Below are 19756 nucleotides of genomic sequence, written 5' to 3' on the forward strand. Positions count from 1 at the left end.
GGCAGACCATCTCCAGACCCCAAACCTCTCTCCGTCAGATTGCCCGGGTAGTAGGACTTCTTTCCTCCTCCATCCAGGCAATCTTTCCGGGACCCCTTCATTACCGAGCATTGCAGCGCCTGAAGGCGCATCATCTCAGAAGGGGGCTTTCATACGACCAGGCAGTCCCCCTGTCGGAGGAGGCCAAAGAGGAAATGTCATGGTGGTTGACACACATGGAGGCCTGGAACGGCCGTGCAATCTTCGGCTCGGCACCGGATTTGGTCATAGAATCGGACGCAAGCAGGTCAGGATGGGGTGCCCGGTGCGGAGATTTTTCTACAGGCGGCGTCTGGTCGTCAGAGGAGCAGAAGTTGCATATCAACGCTTTGGAGCTTTTGGCGGGTTCGTTCGCTGTCCGTTGTTGGACCAAGCGCCAAGCGACCGCGTGTGTGCTTTTGAAGATGGACAACGTTTCAGCGGTCCGTTATGTCAACCGACTGGGAGGTCCCCGGTCCCGGACCTTGGCGCATCTCGCGAAGGAATTTTGGGAGTATTGCTTGGCACACCAAATTTCGGTGACGGCGGAGTACCTGCCGGGCCAGGCCAACCAGGTGGCAGATTGGCATTCCAGGCATCTGAGGGACTCCAGCCTATGACAGCTGGATGTCCTGGTCTTTCAGTGGTTGAACGGCCTCTGGGGCCCGTTTTCGGTGGATCTTTTTGCATCCCGCCTCGACCACCAGCTCCCACGCTTCTTCAGTTGGAGGCCCGATCCGCTAGCGGAGGCCACGGACGCGTTTCTCCAGGACTGGAGCCACGAGAACGGTTATGCCTTCCCACCGTTTTCGATGGTGATACGAACGGCAACCCGGGTCCGGCTCCTGGAAGCGGATTTAGTGGTGGTGACGCCTTGTTGGAGGTCTCAAGTTTGGTTTCCAGTTCTTCTGGAACTTTCTTGGGATTCTCCAATCCTACTCCCCCCGCTTCCTCATCTTCTTCTGAATCCGCAAGGGGAGCAGCACCACCTCATTCGCCAAGGATCTCTCCGCCTCATGGCATGGAGGCTTTCAGGAGACGCTGGTCGCTCCCAGGCCTTTCGGGATCGGCTCAAGGTCTCTTGTCAAGGGCCTGGGCCGACAGTACTTCTAAACGCTATCGGTCTGCATGGACTAAGTGGATGCGTTGGTGTCTTCGACGGGGTCTTGATCCCATGGTCGCAGGCGTCGTTCCCCTGTTGAATTTTCTGGCTAAATTGGCCACGGAGGGTCTGGCTTACCGCTCTATTAACGCGGTTCGCTCGGCGATTTCTGCAGCTCATTATCCGGTAGACGGAGCCCCGATCGGGGAGCACCCGTTTGTTTGTCGCCTCTTGCGGGGTATCCGTCTGTCTCTTCCCCCGGAACCGCGCTACTCGGTCCTCTGGGACGTCAATTTGGTCTTGAATCTTTTCTTATCCTGGCAGCGGAATAAGTATCTTTCCTTGAAGGAACTCTCCGGTAAGCTAGCCATGTTGTTATGCCTAGTTTCCTGTCGCCGGGTTTCTGACGTCCGGGCGTTGGACGTTACGGCACGAACCTTCTCCCCGGAAGGGGTTACTTTTACGTTGGGTCGACGTACCAAATCGGATTCAAGGACTATCTCTTATCCGGCTTTTACGGATGCGCCCAAACTGTGTGTGGTAAATTGTCTAAAGACGTATGAGGACATGACTCTTGAATTACGCCCTCCGGGCGAAAGGCAACTTCTTATTGCCTTGAGAAAACCGCACAAAGCTGTCTCCTCGCCCACGATAGCCAGGTGGGTGCGGTGGGTCATGCAAGAGGCGGGTATTGATACTAAGCAGTTTGGAGCGCATTCGGCCAGGGGCGCGATGGCGTCTAAGGCGTTTTCTTTGGGAGCTCGCTTGGAGGATCTTATGCGAGCGGCAGATTGGTCTTCCGATTCCACCTTCAAGAGGTTTTATTTTAAACCGGTGGTAGATGTGGCTCAGTTGGTGGTAAGTAAGCTTTGAACTAGCATAATCGGAGCCTCCGGTCCTGCCATAGAATCGAAATTTGCCTAGCAGGGTAACGGTAAGTTTCAATTCTATTAAGGACACGGAGGCGAGGATTATCCCTCCCGTTGCACGATGGTGCGAACCCCCCCGTTCTGCTGTAAGTAATCCAGTTTCCAGTTTTCACTCAGCTGTTGATTTGCCGCTTTGTGACCTTGTTATGGGTTGTTGTGTTGCCGGCTGGGCCGCGTAACCAGTAGTAAAGTCTCGTGTTTCTTTACATGCAGGGAATGATGGAGCTAAGCAAGATCAGTGATGTCCAGGCGTGAATTGCGCGAAGAAAGAGGAGGGCTTCACGGAATGGAGGAGCTTTCTAAGGGTCATGGACAGCGTGAAAGGACTTGGACGCTGGGTTATCCCTCGGACTGATGGGAGTTGATGTTTTACGCAATGAACTTTTCGAGTTGTTTTCTGGTGACCAAAGGATGTTTTTTCCTATTTCTGGTTATAAGTTCACTCTTGTTCTGCTTTTCTGGCTGCTGTGAGTTTTACATAATAATAAAGCGGAGAAAGGAAAAGCATAATCCTCGCCTCCGTGTCCTTAATAGAATTGAAACTTACCGTTACCCTGCTAGGCAAATTTCGATTCACAAACACAAAAATGTGTTTACTTTTAATAGAAATGTTTGATTTTAAACATAGAGCGATATGCTAGATTCTGGGACATCATTGTTGTTTTGCTCCTAATTCATGCTCTAGTTTAGATAGGACATACCAGTGCTTCAATTGAGGCCACCAATCATTCATATTAGATTCCCCCTGCTGTATCTGCGTTGCTCGACGAATCAAGCCAAGGATACCAACTTCATTTCTAGCTATCAATTTCAAATTCCTTCACATTGGCAGAGCAATTTTAAATGTTCAAGGTTTCTGTTTTTATGTGGATATACTTCATTAATATGCTAATATTATTAAATTTTCAAAACAGCCCTGAATAGGCATCCTTGACCACAGGAGAAAAACTCCTGCCTATACATTAGCCCCAATATCTAGGAGAAATGCACCTAAACTCTGTTACATAATGCATGTGTATTTCAAGTCCATATTAATCATTTCAGCTATCCTCCATCATCATGAGCACATTTACAGCATTTTTATGTGTTACAGACCATGCAAGTGTAGTAATCAATCATGCACGCTGATGGCTCACACCACTCCCCTTGTACTAAATGTCCATAATCAGTGGCAGCTGATGAAATTTGAAATGTGGGCATAAACTTTTCAGATGTACAAAGCACGAGTGAATGAAGCAGCTATCTAGTTGCATATAAACATCAAAAACATTCGATGATACATAAATGGCCCTGGCCCTTCTAACCTGAAAAAGAGCTATGTTCAAAAGAGTTCTTTCGGAACTAAATTATTTAAGACTTGATTGGGGTAATCCCTTGAAAATTTTAAGGATAATCCTTTTGGCTTAAAATATGCCTACATTATTTTTATTTTTAGAGAAGTATTGCCTTATTCAAACCTGTTACTTGTGTCTAAATATTTATCAATAGTTATATCTATATCTAATAAATTTAACAGATAAAAGCGATATTTCAAAATCTAGGTTTATCAGTTTATGAAACATAGCTATTGTTTACAACACAGTATTCTCACTCTCAAACCATTGCGGTAATGGTGTTTGCTAGTGGAACTCACTGCTGTGAAAACACTTTAAGGTGCTTAATCAACCTACTTTCCATACACTATAAAACAGGCCACATGTAAAAGGAAAGCCAGTCTAAAGAATTTTTACATGGTATAATAAACTGAAATGCTCCTATGGAAAATACTGTTCCATTTTTACAAGACACTTAAATACTCTTCTAGAGAGAGAGTGCCAACACTCAACATTTGTTTAATTTGTTATGGCTTGCTCATTCAAAGTTACCCAGCCACGACTGCAGCAACAATCTCAAATGCAGATATTTCCCGTTTGGTTGTTTATAAGAAGCCATTCATGTCAAAATTACAGCTCCCCATAGAGGACACCTCCTGAAATGCATACTGTGCCTCAAAATGAATATGGCTCACACCAGACTGAATGTATACAAAAACAAATATGAATCAAGGCACAATGAATATTCCTGGTACCAAAACCAAAATGTTGAAATGGATATTACCCATGTGTAAATAAATATGGCCAGTGTTAATGTGATTATGGAATCTATTTAAATGAATGTGACATACGTTCAGAGTAATATGACATGTTAAATTGAATATGAACCACTTGGAGATGAATTTGACTCCTGTTGAAATTAATATGGCTCTGACCAAAATGAATTTGACATTCATTAAACATGAATATGACACATTTTTATATATATAGGAAACTATATGAGGTAAATGTGGCATGCATTGAAATGAATAAAACAAATATTGAAATTAACACAAAACATGTTTAAATAAAGATGACCCACGCTTAAATGAATATTGTGTGCACTGAATCTTTGTTGATTTGCTTTAAAATTAATGCCACATATTGAAATTAATATCACATAGTCTGAAAGGATATTATCTACTATAATGAATCAACTACAATTAATATAATACACACTTAACTGAAGATGCAAGGAAACAGATTTTACCATGTATCCATTGCCATGCATGTGTTTATCACACATGTAAGTACCAAACAAGTTTTCTATCTTTACCACACAGTACTTTACTGAGCAGGTACACATTTTATAACATAATTTTTCTAGGTGTGGGTAGAGGCAAAGGGGGCTAAGGATCATCTTAGGGTCTGGATAGAGGTAAAGTGAGTTATGGGTAATTTTAGTGTTTAAAAAGTGGGTACAGATAAATGGAAGTAAGGAATAAAAAAGGAGGGTTCCCCTGAAAAAGTTAAAAAGTAGACACATATACACACATATACATATTTGAATGAAGACTGAGGAATGAAGCCTGAAGAGTAAAAACAGTGTGAGAATTATAGAGTGAGGCATGGGGAGTGAGTGATTAAGACTGAAAGGCTATTGCTGGTCAAGGGGTAATGAGCGAGGAGCGAAGGATAAACAGCAAGAGAGGAGAAGTGTAGGACAAGGAGTGAGCGAAGAGAGGTAAATAGAGCAGTGAGGAATGCGTGGTGAAGGATGAGGGTTATGCGTTGACTACTGAGCAATGAAAAATGTGAAGAATGAGGGACAAGGAATGAGGCATGATAGATGAGAAGTCAGCATGATGGCTAAAGGATGAGGAAGGAAAGATGAAAAGTGAAGGGTGAGGGATGAGGAATGAGAAGTGACAATGAGAAATGAGGGGTAGGAGTGAAGAACAAGGAGAAACATCTGGAATTAGGGGTGTGGGTTAAGGTAGACAGTTTAGGGAATCATCAATCATCCAGTTCCTTTGCCACTGTTAGGGTGAGGAGGAGTGGCAGTGATGGATGAGGGATGTAGAGTAGGAGATCAGGGGTGAAAGGTGCGGAATGAAGAAAGTGGGTGAAGTAGTGAGGTATGAATAGAGAGGAATACGGGATGAGGATTGAATGGTGAGGAGAATGCGAGTGAGCGGTATGAGCAGTGAGGGATGAGAAATATTGAGAGGTCAGGAGTGAAGTGTGACAAATAAGTGGAGAGGATGTAGCCTTACGGCTTGAGCAGTCGATTTCGGAGCTGGGGAACCGTTGCCGAGACTCGAACCCGACGCTCCCCATCCTGTGATTCTGGCCAAATCACTTAATCTCCCTGTGCCTAACAAAAATAGATGTGTCCATCTTTAACAAAACTGTTGCTCATGTAAAGCGCTCTGATACCTGATTTCTCGGGTCTAGTTCACGCTATATAAAACTCCCACTTTTTCTTTTTTTAAAGTGCTGAAGAGTGATGTGAAAAGAGTGGGAGATACAGAGAGGAAATAAGGGCTGAGGGTGTGTAGGGACAACTAAGGAATAAGGGGTGAGGTATGAAACATAAAAAATAGATTGAGTGATGCAGAGTAAGAGATGTGAAGAAATGAGAGAGGTGGAAGTGGTGTGGCGCAGCAGCCAGGACGGCTAACCCCAAAGTGTGGGGCTCATGATTCGATCCCCAGTGCCAGAGGCAGATCAGCATCATGTGACTCTGGGCAATAGCTCACTTAATCTCCCCAACGGCCCCCAGCGCCTTAGACCCTTACGGGTGATTAGTTTACGCTTTACAAATATAGGGTTATTATTAATATTTTATGATTAGGGGTGAAAGGTGAGAGATTACGTATGTATGGGATTGGAGTATGGCTGATGGATGATGAGGGATAATGTGTGAGAGTAGTGGAGGAAGCAGAAGTGGGAGATTAAGTATGATAGAAGAGAAGTAAGAAAAGAGGAGTGAAGAAGAAGAAGAGAAGGGCTGAGGGGTGAGAAATTACAAGTGAAGTAGGGGATACACAAGGAATAAAAGGTTGTGAGAGATGAGGTATAAGGAGTGAAACATTAGGGGTGAGTGCAAATGGATAAGAAATAAGGTGAGACATGAGTTAACCATGAAAGTAAGGAATGGGGGAGAAGATTAAGAAGTGAGGGGTTTGAAATCAGAAGTGAGAGCTAAGGACTGATGGGTGAAGGATAAGGATAGAGGGAAGAAAGATGGGGTAAAATAAAGAGTAAAGGACGAGGAGGGACAAAATTAAGAATGAGCAGTGTGTGTTAAGTGCAGCGTAAGATGTAAGAGATTCAAAATGAGGTATTTTACATGAGGTATGAATGTTGTGGCATATGGAGAGAAACATAAGTAGTGAGGAAGTAATTAATCGGTGATAAATGAAAAAGTTGCGAGTGAGAGATGATGAATAAGGGAAAGGGGTGAAGGGTGAGGAATGAGGAGTGAGGGACAACGACTGGCTAGATGAATGTTTAAGAGAACAGAGAAATGAGGAAGAAAAGGTGAGTAATGAGGAAATTAGGTTGAAGGTTAATGAATAACATATCAGGGATGGTGAATAAGAAGAAAAGAGTGCGGTACGAAGATCAAGGTGTTCATAATAAATACATATTTTTATAACTACACTGTGTGGTTCTTTTTCACTTGACCTACACCATAAGATTAAGTACAGGTAAAACAAGCTGCTTTACACTCCTTCGGGACTAAGCCTGAAGGCTGCTCTCCACAGCTAGCACTTAAAGAGTTTTCTAAGGTTTTCTAAGACCACTGAAATCACCATAATTGTTGTCTGGATTAGTGCAGGGTGCTAAACTTACATAAGTGAGCACCATATACTAAGCCAGCCTCCGACACATGGCAAATGAAAGTACATATCTCCCATATACAACAGAGGTGTATTGAGTAAACTTTCTGAGTGTGAGCCATTAGAACCACATCGTCAATGCACAGTCGGGCTGGGATAGGGCAATACCCAGTCTGAGGCATGTCCACCAGCACCCTATGTAAGCTGTTAATATAAGTAAGGAAGAGGAAGGGTGCAAGGACACATCTCTGCCTCATGCCCCTGGCTATATGGAACGTATTAGAACACTACCTGTTTATTCTATATTGCTAGTTTAGGATGTTCACATCCATCCCCATGTTTTCCGTTAAGGGCAACCGCTTACTAAGTAATACATAATCAAAGGTGCTTGACAGGTCCATGAAGGCCAAATATGAGCACCCCATTTTGCAGTTGTGTACCTGCCAATCAATCGGGAAGATTTAAGCACAGTTCTACAGTGCCAATACTCCTCCAAAACCCATACTGAGTAACTGCCACTATCTGATGTTCCTAAATACATTCCTCCAACCTCTCTAGTAGTTTGTGCCAAGACTTTAACCAGACATTCAACAGGAAATTCGGGCGATAGAACCGGGATCATTATGGTAACCTTTTTACCATTCTCCCTAATGGTGGGCAAAGATTCCAACAGAATATGAATCTAGGGGATTCTCCTGCTGGAAAATGAGCAACGAGGGAAGCTACTTTCCAGCTACATCTACCCGTATGTCACTGTGGATAATAAACTATCAACAAGAGTTTATAATATTTAACCTTTTTTTTTTAAACAGAAACAAGCATTTTCAAGATCTGATCTGGACACTTGCTCAAGCAATGCTGGAGCTTCCCAAACACAATGTGTAGATTTGATTGCTTAACGTAATTGCTTTTATTCACAAGGCATTTGCATGCATGTAACGAAAATTTATCTTACTGCTTGATTTTGTTTTTCTGTTGCTTCTTCTCAACCACGTCATAGTCTGGGTTTCATTATCCTCTGAACAAAGATGTGACGAGTTGTGCACAAGCTCAGCATTTTCATTCCCTTCTCTGTAAAGTAAACAAACTCCATAAATGTTAAGACAAATGCAACTCAACTACTACCCAACAATTATTTTTTTAATAATTTTTAACATTCTAATGTTCTCAGCAAAACCCACATTTTTAAACAGAGAGATAAAAATGTTGAACTTAGCAAGCCTACTCTAGGGCCATTTGAAATGGTGTGCAACACAACTGTCTGAAAACAGGGTAGTCAAAATGGTTTGTGATAGCTTCTGCCACTGCACCTCCTTCTCTAATTATTAAGTACAGGGCAAGACAGCTTCCCAAACATTGGCAAAGCTGATAGGTATGCCATTTGTCAGCCTCCTGGCCTTCCCAATGTTTTTTTTTATGTTTACTGTAAGGGACTGGTTTTTCTGTGGGTGAAAATGTTTTATTGCTTTTGTAAATCGGCCATTGTGAGAAAAAGTTACAGGTGAAAACGTTGTCACAAATGGCCACTTTTTCCTACTCGTTTTCAGTATTTCTTCATTTCAACACTTAGGGGTTGATTAGGATGGCAGTCGGATGAGCGGAATTAAGATCCGAAAGCCGTGTAGGAGGTCAGAAACATGTCTTCATGCATTGAGGCTTGTGCACGAATTTCGTAGCGCGCACTGCATCGCAAAATGCGATGCAGCGCGCGCTACGAAATTCGTTTTATTTGTTTAATTGTTTACTTACCTGCAATTATCCATATTCCGGTTTTTAGAACCCCTCACCCTGCCCCTCCCCCGCCCCGCCTTACCGCCCCACGGAACTCCATCTACGGGCCGCGGCTGTCCACACCGTAACCTGTTTCCTTTGACCTCGTGGGTTGCAGTTGCCAAGGCTTGTTGGTGTTCCAGCCGGACATCGACCCCTCAGCTCTCGACATCCTTCGTGGGACAGCTCACCTCCGGACTCTGGTCGTCCTCGACATCTCCTGGTCCCCGTGGCTGCAGAGTCAAGCAACCCGTCTTCACTCCTGAAGCTTTCGACATCATGGGCATTCGACTACTGAGCCCCTGGTCACCTGAAGTGACCTAGACTCTGTCCCCTCTGTTTTCAGGTTCTTCTCACCTCGAATCCAGGCTTGGATTCCACCGGACATTCTTCGCCCTCCTGGCAGCAGGACTTCTTTGCAGCTCTCCATTGAAAACGACAAAGGTTCCCGACACCACTTGACCCCTAGACACCCAGCTCCTTTGGGATAGGTAACACGGGTACTTTGGTACTCACTAGTGGATTGGCCTTAGACTCTCTTAAGTTCCGAAGGGTTTGCCCGAAGTCCTCTTAGAAGTGTCCTTAACTTGTAATTTTCCAACTGCGACGTTCCCATAGAGTTGTATGGAGCACGTGTCTGTGTTTCCTCACTGCAACTGTCCTCCGTGGGCTCCCTGTGTCACTCCTCTGGGTGGTTCCTTGGGGTCCCAGCAATTCTACGTGCTCTAGGCACTGTGTGTATTGAAGTTGTTGTTGTTATACCATTTTTGTTAGTATATGGTTCGGTCTCCCCGTGGAGCCTGCTGTGTATTTCGCTACTTACGAATGTTCTATTGATTTAGTATTGTGTGCTTTATGCCCTAGTCTTGTGTAGAGACTAGTAGAGAGTGTTATATTAATAAATACATATTTTTATATAAACACTGTGTGGTTCTCTTTCATTTAATCTTTTAGGAGATGATATTCTGGTAAAACAAGCTGCTTTACGTTCCTTCAAGATTAAGTCTGAAGGCTGCTCTCCATAGCTACCACTAGGATAGCTTTAAATAAGGTTATCTTTGACCTCAGACATCATGAGGGTCGTGTGGCCTGGTACAAGGTGCCCACTTTAATTAGTGGACCGCATATATCAACCCACCTTCTCACAAGGTTGGCACACAAATTAGGAAAAATTGGCTACTTTTTGGGAAAATGTCAAAACAGTGATTAAAAATCTTGTTTTTTTTTATTAAACTCAGCATGTTCCATGTAGCTGGGAAGATGGTGACTTTAGCATAGCAAACTATTTGTGGATCCCATGTCCAGGGGGAGGAGGGAAAGACACTTTTATCCGGAGCACTTTTTCCCCCTATTTTTCCCTAAAACCTCAAAACTTAGCTAGATTTTGCCTATTTTCCAGGGGAAGCCACAAACTTTGGGTGCCTTTAGAATCCCCAGTATATTGGGAAAAAGGACTAAAATTTATTGTGGATAGCTTATGTAGAAAAAGTGTTATGGGGCCCTAAGCACAAACTACCCCAACTATCCAAAAAAGGGCTCATCAATGGGAGGTTGGGGGGGTTTGGAGGGCTCGGAATGGCCCAGCAGTTACGGGGCTAATAGGAATCCACTTGATATATAATGTGCTGGTACGTTTTGTTCTAGATAAAGGAGGTCTCTCACAAGACACTAGCGTGGGGCGCATACCTGAGAGTATAAAATTGAGCACGGGGGTTCAAATTGCATTCCTATAAACCCTTAACAAGAGTAGGGCTAGTGTTACAGAGGCATTGGAGGGAAGAGATCTACTGTACGTACTACTCATCCTATGCTCAAGGAGTATTTATCTGGGTCAGCCATGGAGCACCTTTCCAACCACTAAAGGAAATTATAGATAAGGAAAGGACATATATTGTTGTGAATGGCAGACTATATGGCAGAGATATCATCCTAATTAATATCAAGACTCTAAACATAGATCAACTTTCCTTATCCAAGGATATTTCCACACATATGTGTGACACATGTTTCGCAATAGGTCGCACCCCCCACTACCTTGACAACAGTAATGGCGCTGGCTATCTTGATCCTACACTGGAATTTAATCAACTCCCAGAGGGGATTAATATTATTATTCTTAACCGCATTTATTGATCTCATGGCTACCCAAATCACGCTTCCCATTAGAATACTAGGGATTACTCTTATCTTTGCCACATGCATGAATTCCATGTCTGGCTTGACAGATTTGTATGTTGACCATAAATACAAATAGATGTGACCACACTGAATACTTTCAGATGGCTTATACTTTCCATAGGAGGCTGGCTTACTATATGGTGCACACTTATTTAGGATTGCACCTTGCACTAGTCCAGGCAACCCTTATGGTGATTTTAGTGGCCTCTGATAACCATAGAATGCTCCCAAAGTGGTAACTGTGGAGAGCAGCCTTCGGGCTGATCTTAAAGGAGTGTTAAGCAGCTTGTTTTACCAGTTTGATTATGTAGTGTAGGTTAAATGAAAAATAAACCCACAGTGTTCATATAAAAATACTTGTATTTTTTACACAACACTCACTAACACATTGGTATATCTCCAACTCGAAGATATCAACACAAATACATAACGATACTACAATTACAATAAGGTAAATAGCACAAAATACAGTGGTCGCGAGGGTGAGACCAAACAATATATTTATTTTAAAGTATTTTTATTGGCATTTTGTAATATTCAATATGCATATAATAACATACATTACATCATGTATAGGATTAAATGACAGGTGGTAGCTACATCACAACTCAGAGGTGCAGGGCTAAATATTCAATAGCAGAAACCAAAACTGGTTCCGGCTACTCCTTGTACAAACTAAATATACAATAGAGCGCATCTAGTTAAGGCATCATCATGTTGCCACCAACTTCAGGCAGTGACTACATTTCCTAGTACTTGTTCCACCAAAGTTTGATCATAATAACTTAAACATGGGGATGTCCATCGATGATCCAAGATACAAGCATAACAGTCATATATACCTAATTGCTACTTCTATTATTTAAAAAAAAACATCCTTATAACAAAAGGAATACCGAAAATAAGAAGGAAGATAAAGATGTAAATAAACCGTGTGCAGAGGAGGGACATAGATCACATCCAATACAGTACGTATAGGGTGGAATCACAGTGCAAGTGAGCCACCTGTCAAAGTGAAAGAGCATGGGGGTGTGGATCCCAACTAATGTCAGAGCTACCACGCCTGAACAGCTGGTCTCTACCCAGTAGATTCCCACAAAGCTACCAGTTGGGTCAGTGCTCAGGGTTTTCCTGGGGTCCTCTAGTGTCTGCACGCTGCACACTTCCAGGGAGGGACCCCAGGCCAGGGTCTGTGCCAGTCGCATCGGACGTAGCATCCTCTGGTGCTTCCCAAGCTACCATCACCTCCCTCCATTGTCCAGCTATTGGGTGCTTCCTCCTGCCTTTAGACTCTTCCCAACAAAGCGCTCTACATTCTGCCCCAGCCCACATGATAACATCTCTGTTCCAGGTCTCGAACTGCGGCCCTCTCGGGGACTCCCACTCCATCGCTAGCCTACGTTTAGCCATGCCCAATGCAAGGTCTATGAGCCTGTTCCCAACCTTACGCTTTGGGAGTCTGGGAAAAAGACCTAGCAAACACATCAGTATTGTGGGAGTCAACTCTCTACCCAGCACTTCCTTGAGTTTACCGAGCAAAGCCTCCTAGAAAGGACGCAAACAGTGACAGTCCCAAGTCATATGGTCAATGTCTGCATCTGGGTGCATGCATCTAGGACACGGGCGAACTTCTCCCCCATACGTCACGTTGAGGCGCTGCGGTGTGGTGTCATATAAGCCATGTGTGAATTGAATTGTATGTATTTCAGGCGTGTGTTGCGTGAAATCTTCTTAGGGTAATGCAGGACTTCGCGCCACTCCGCGTCTGTAAGCTCTCTCCCCCCGAGTTTCTCCCACTCCCACGTAACCCGCTTAGGGGCCCCACATATACTGATTGCAGTGTAACATAAAACTATTTCACTAGGTGTCCCGCCGTCCCCAGCGTGAACAGAGCATGTAGCACTGGGTGCGTCTCCAGCTCGTCCCTCCCTTTATTCCATAACTTCACGAATGTACGGGTCAAGGCCTCATATTGAAGGAACTGGCCTGAGGGGAGACAGCAGTCCTCCACCAGCTCTGCGAACGAGAGCAAAGATTTGTCCAGTAAGCAATCACCGATAGTATCCAATCCTGCCTCAGTCCATCGGGCCAATTGTTCACTTGTGAATAAAGTTTGGGGTCACCATGTGGCAGTCTTACGAGAGGTAGCATAGGGGTGTATTTGGCGGTCCGCCGCCTGTTACCTTGACATCTCCTCCAGTCTTGGAAAGCCATGCGCTGTAACAGAGAGCAGTACGGGGTCGGCGTTGCCGGTATTAATAGTTTTGCCATCACAAGGATGGGGCGGGATTCCAGGAGTGAAAAACACGTGCCCTCCTCATTCAAACCCCCTCCACCCATTGCACCAGCCACTGCTATTGCGCAGCTAGCATATATAATTCAAAATTCGGCACCCCAACACCCCCTCAGATATGGGGCGCTGTAGCGTTTTGAGAGACACCCTGGAGCGCACATATCTCCACACCGGATCCCGCAATAGGGCATTCAAGGGACGGAACCACCCACTGGGCATGAGGACCGGGCGGTTGACAAAAAAATACAATGTCACGAGGTGCCCCTCCATGGTCGGATGGAGGAAGAAGATGATGAACAGTTGCCCCCTTACCTCTCTCCTGTTCTTTATTCACAGCAGGGGCGGCTCTAGGCTCATGGTGGCCCTGTGCAGGGAGCGCAGGTAGGGGGCCCCGGAAGAGGGGGTCCGGGCGGGGCGGAGCTCAGGAAGGTGTTTTAATAAAACGTCCAGAAAAGGCGTTAGATGACCAGTAACATGGTAACAGAAAAATAACGTTTACTTTTTGAGTGCTCATCACTTGGATACTTTATTTTAGAATCTGGGTCTCTGGAGGGACCCCTTTCAACAAGAAAAACACGTTGCGCCCCGTAAGAGTGTTCGGCCACAAAGTAGGATCCCTCCAATCACATAAATCATATTCAGAACACGGGTCTGTAGCATGGTCTTGCTCTTTGGCTTCCTTTTCAATACCAGCATCATCCGTCTGTAAACTCTGAACCTCCTTCAGAATGCCAGATGTTGATGGACCGATGAATGATGTTTCAGTTTCTCTGTCTGAGGGTCTTTTGTAATAATCCTCATCCTGAGTTGGTAATTGCTGCATGTTTGTATCAATTTCAGCGTCACCTTGTTCATTTTCATTGGTCTGCTCATGAGTATCATTCTGCTCATGGATATCATCATTTTTTTGTTCTTCTTTATGGTCGTCAGCGCCTGTTTTACCTAGTGCATCAGCAGTACTCTGGCCAGAGTATTCTCCATCTTTAGGTTTACCTTGGGTGATAAAGTTCAGGATTGCTCCTTCCTGTGACACTACGAAAGACTGCTGAGCCACCTTTCTCTTTCGTTTCGAATAACCAGATTTGTGTACTCGAATTCTCTTCATTTTGCTTGCAATGCAGCGGGCGAGGCTAGCAGTGGGTAGGGAAAAAAAGAAGACAATCAGCTGTGGCGGCTGCTGAAAGATTTTGATGTGTCATTTTTATTTTCTTGCAAAAACAACAGTTGATGGACAGAATGCAGAACAATGTCATACATTCACCCCAGTACAGAGATCTGGGCCTAAATCCATCGTTTTTTTGCTCACCACACCACCCCAGTTCAGACATGGCCATATGCAAATCAGCCTTGACCCTGTGCCTCATGGGAACAGTCCAGCCCGAACTGCCAAGCCATGTCTTCCCTGGACTACACAATGAAGGACCAGCATACCTTAATGAACGAGTGAATTTCCACCAACCTACCAGGACAATATGTTCCAGAACCATCTCCCTAGCAGCCACCCAATGCAGCCGCTGATAAAACAGTGGAGGCCGCTACTTCTCCCACCTGGCAGTGAAGACCTGAAAACCCTCCCCCTGCACCTCAGAGCCTCACCATCGCTCCAGCAGTTCAGGAAGGACCACAAGACCTCGCTGTTCAACCAACAAGCAGCATGATCCAGCAGCATGAATCCCACACCGCCTCGAGACCCTTATGTGTGAAGCAGCTGAGCTTTACAAACCCTGACTGATTGATAGTAATTACCCTTCCCACTACATGTATGACACATTATGAGGACTAGCCACATATGGAAGGTTTATTTGAAGAGTGTTATAAAACTATAGGGTAGATCATGTGACTTGGCATACAAGGTCTGTTTTCTCAGTCCACTGAGAACAGTAGAGCCTGGAGAATAGTTCATGATCTATTTGGGAAGTGACCTTAGCAGGAAGAGAGTAAGCTACCTTGAAATCATGGCACACAGAGACCTGTCTCAGTACGTCACTAACTGATCCTGAAGACAGCCTACAGGTAACCAAAGACTCGTCCACTTTACCACATTGTCAAAAGACAAAATACAATATATTTAATTAAGGTTTCTTGTATAGTGCCATATTCCAGCAACCAGTTCTGCTCGCTTTCAGAGCACCTATTAAACAAGGATTAATTAAAGTGAGTCCTAAGGCTATGAAAAGGCACTAGAGGTTCACTGAAGCAAAATTAATGTGCAAGGAACATCCAGTCAGGAGACAACTTTCAAGCAGACGTACGAATCACTAGCACAGCGTACCAACGACCCCATGGGCCGTGGCATAAGCAAGGAAAATGGCCCCTTTGGCTGCTGCTCAGGAAGTAAAATATAGCAATAATCAAGGTTCAATGGGCCCCTGAGGGTTTTGGGTCTCAGTACCACTGTACTTGCTGAACCAATGGTAACTATGCCCCTAGTATGGAAAGAGAAGGCTGCTTCACCAATTGCAAACTGAGGACTAGTTAAACTAGTTTTCTCTGCTAGTCACATGACAAGCACTGGAATGTAATTAAAGAAATGATCAAGAAGCCAGTCTCCTACCAAGGTTTCTGCAAAAGGTCATTAGATTGAGTTAACATGGGTAGGCACTGCCATTCTATTCCAGGCGTCCATCCATAGGTGCTTGCATTTCATGTCTGCCTCAACACCATATAAACAGACATAACCAAATGTCAAGTACATTCGAACACTCAATGTTTTAAAAGATTTGTGCAGGCAGATTCACTCATTAGATCACAAATATCAGCTTCATACTCTGTTTTCATGATTGTTGATAATTAATTGTAATCATTTTAATGAATCCTTAACATTACGTCTAACACCTCGTACCCTGCTCTCCTCTTCCCCCCAATACGACCGTGCCTCCCAAGTTACACCTCCAAAAGTCACCATGCCTCCCCTCAGCCACAAGTAAACACCGCCCCTGCACTCCTGACTCACTCTTCCCTCAACATACAGCGCCGATCTGTACCACTCCCTACCCCTGGCGCACGGTGACCACCTCTCCGACCCGCGCCCTCTCAGAGATGAATCGTGAGAGAGAGGCTCTCTCTCACGATTCATCATGCCCTCCCTTCCCATGACCACCAGAATACCTCCAGCTCGCCACCTCACATGGCTTACCTCCACCCAGACCCAAAGCACACACCATCTACAATAACATCCTCACCCAACCTTCCCCACGCCCCCAGCTCCTCACCCCCACAGGCTGGGATACATTCCTACGCCTGATCTGCCCTCCTCCCCAGGGCTCCCCACACCCTCGTCCAATGGCTCACCTTCCTCGGGTTCACTCTGCAGTGGCACACGCTGACCTCCTCACTCCCCCTCCCCATGCCCTGACCCTCGGGCTGCTCACTTCGCAGCTGGCACCAAAGGTTGCACACTGGCATGCTATCCTCTGCAAGGCGGCCTTTCTTGCCCAGGGTCTCTAGGCGTGCCGGTGCATGGCCTCGGCCGGTCTCGGTGCTGCTCGCTGCACGCCGGGCACGGATGCTGCCACCCCTCCTGCGGCCAGTGATGCGTGGGGCTTCTGTAACCCCTTCGCTGCAGGACTCGCGGGCACTGCGCATGCGCGCGCATGCGAACCTCCGGAGGTGCCAGATCTGGACTATTAAAACAAGCTCGATTCTCCTGGAAAAAAAGTTCTAAACAAGCACAAGACCTACCAGAAGAGCCCGAAACAAGGCCGACCCCACACAAAGACGAGACTGGGTTAGAAAGGAAAAGAGTATAAGAACAACCATTCAGCGTGCATCACATTGGATTTAGCACGCCTCAGTCGTTCATGCTCCAAATCCCTGCCAGGGGCCGCCACGAATATGTATTGTATCCGATTCCTCGTGGTGGCCCCTGGGGTTTGGTGGCCCTGTGCAGGTGCACAGCTTGCACATGCCTAAGGCCGCCCCTGTTCACAGTCACCGTGGGAACCACAAGTCTCGGAAAATAGCGGCCCCTTTAATTCCGATCACTACTGCGATGATGTTCCCACCCATGTGACGGGGTCACATGATCCGCTCAGGATGACATATGGAGGAGTACCGGTATTTGAATCGCAGGCAAAAGACAGGGAGGGCGCTGCTTTTCTGAGTACTGAGTGAAGGTATCACTGGAGAAGGAGCCGAGGACATTCCAGAGAATCCGGCCCTAACTTCTCATGGACACTCCGAAACGGGAGCACCAGATTCCGAACGGGAACCGAGGAACTGGAGATATCGCCGGGAGAGGGAGACGGAGACAGAACGGAGGAACCGGGAACATTGCCGAGAGAGGGAGCCGGACCCAATCCGGTACAGCGACAACGCCAGCCACGCTCCCGGAGGTGCGTGGCTCCCCGAGGTACGTGCTCGAGCCCGAGGGTGGTTTTCAAAAATAGCTATAAGTACCTCGTCGGACAATCTACCAGGGGTAGAGGGAGGGCTTGAGTAACCTCAATGATTCTTGCCCTACAACCACAACCGCTTGGTGACGGTCCGGGTGCTTTCCCTCCACTCCCTTTCCCCTACCACTGCTTTTGCTAAGTGACCCTGACCTGACCCCGTTTTTTTTCTTTCTTTGTTTTTTGTATATTGATTCTGGGATTGACGCCTTCATCTGCCGGAAGAGAATCTGATGTATAATCCGAAATAAAAGACTGTATATGCCTCTCCTACTTTGGCTTCCTCGTGTTTGTTCACATACAATAACCGTGGTAGCATGACCATTTTGGAATGGGAAACCCTTGCCATAATAGGCAGTTGCAGAGTTCGCCAAAAAAGCACACAGGAACGCAGCAAGCGCAGCGCACTACCCAAATTTCCTTCCTTCAGGTCCTCAAAGGAGTGGAAAATGTGTATGCCCCAATATTTATATTTATTCTGGGCCCATGAAATATCGGCAATCAGTGCCTCAGGCCCATGCATCGGGCCAGCTACAGGGAATTGGTAAGTCTTTGTTTTGTTGACTCGGAGGCTCGAGAGGCATGCAAAATTCTCTAGGATTCGCATGGCCGCTGAGGTGCCCGCTACTGCCCTTGACAGGTAAATCAACAAGTTGGCAGCGTAAAGGGAGATATAGTGCAGCTGCCTTTCAATAGTCAGCCCGATCCCATCCCCACCCAAAGAGATTCTCTCAGCCAGGGGTTCGATTACCAGAGCAAAAAGGAGGAGCAAAAGGGGACACCCCTGTCTAGTTCCGCGGGATATGCTATACTGCCTGGAGATTGTCTTATCGGTTTTAACCCCCGCCGTAAGGGCAGCATACAAAAGCCGCACCCATTCCTCTCCCAATCCCATGCGCAACATCACCTCAAACAAATACTCCCACCCCACCGCGTCAAAGGCTTTTTTGAGATCGCCGGAAAGCACCGCTGCCTGGCTTTTGGTTGGGATCTCGGCATGATATAGTACAGAATAAAGCCTGCGGAGGTTATATGAGGTGATACGAGTGGGAATAAATCCTTTCTGGTCAGGGTGTATTAATGTCTTCATGTGTGGGAGTAATCTCCCAGCCACCACTTTGCTTAGTATTTTCAAGTCCATGTTAAGCATGGAGAGAGGCCTATGATCCTTAATACCCGCACCAGCCTGTTTGGTTTTCGAGAGATTAATCACCAGGGCCGACTGTGTGGAGCAGGGCAACTCCCCAGACTCATACACGTCAGCGTACAGCCTGATAGAATGTGGCGCTAATAAATCTGTAAAGCGTTGGTAAAACTCTGCCGGGAGGCCGTCTGGCCCGACGTTTTGTCAGGTGCTAATGCGCTAATAACTCCAAGAACTCTTGAATGTGCAGCCGGGAAGCTGCAGTTGGTGCCATATACAATTGCTCGTAGTATGTTAAAAAAAGAATCGTTGATCGCATCCTGGTCGTACACCTCTCCCCCAGTGTCTAAGCTAATTTGAGTGATTGGAGAGCCCTCTAGCTCAGATCTGATCAACCTTGCTGAGAGCCAGCCCGCCTTCCCTTCCTCTCTCTGCACCTTATCCAAGTAGGCCTTATGATTGAAACATCGCAGCCGCCCCAATGCATCATTATACTTTGCCCGCACTGACAATAGAGCCACTCAGGCGGTTTCGTCCGTGCCCTGGGCGTTATCTAGCCCACGAATGCTCCCCTCCAGGTCTAAGATTTCCTGTCGGAGCTCTCTATGTACTCCCATCGCCTGTCCCATGCAATGGCCCTGCACAACAACCTTAAATGGCTCCCATTCCACTGGAGAGGAGGACGCAGTATTGGCTTTAATGGGAATGTACGTATCTAGGAGTGCATGTAATGAAGCGCGGAAAGTGCATCCTCAGGCATTGCAGGGTTCAATTTCCAGGTGGGTATGACG

The 19756-nt window shown here is 45.9% G+C and overlaps 1 protein-coding gene across 1 annotated transcript in view; it reads right to left on the reverse strand.

Moving 5' to 3' along the window:
* Positions 1-19756, reverse strand: part of ANKRD31 (ankyrin repeat domain 31) — an 836109-nt gene that overhangs the window by 36574 nt on the left and 779779 nt on the right. Inside the window, 1 exon segment of the mRNA XM_085640155.1 lies at positions 8145-8260. Coding sequence (XP_085496281.1) covers positions 8145-8260 — 116 coding nt within the window.

This window comes from Triturus cristatus, chromosome 2_1, assembly GCF_964204655.1.
Source record: "Triturus cristatus chromosome 2_1, aTriCri1.1, whole genome shotgun sequence".
Taxonomy (NCBI): domain Eukaryota; kingdom Metazoa; phylum Chordata; class Amphibia; order Caudata; family Salamandridae; genus Triturus; species Triturus cristatus.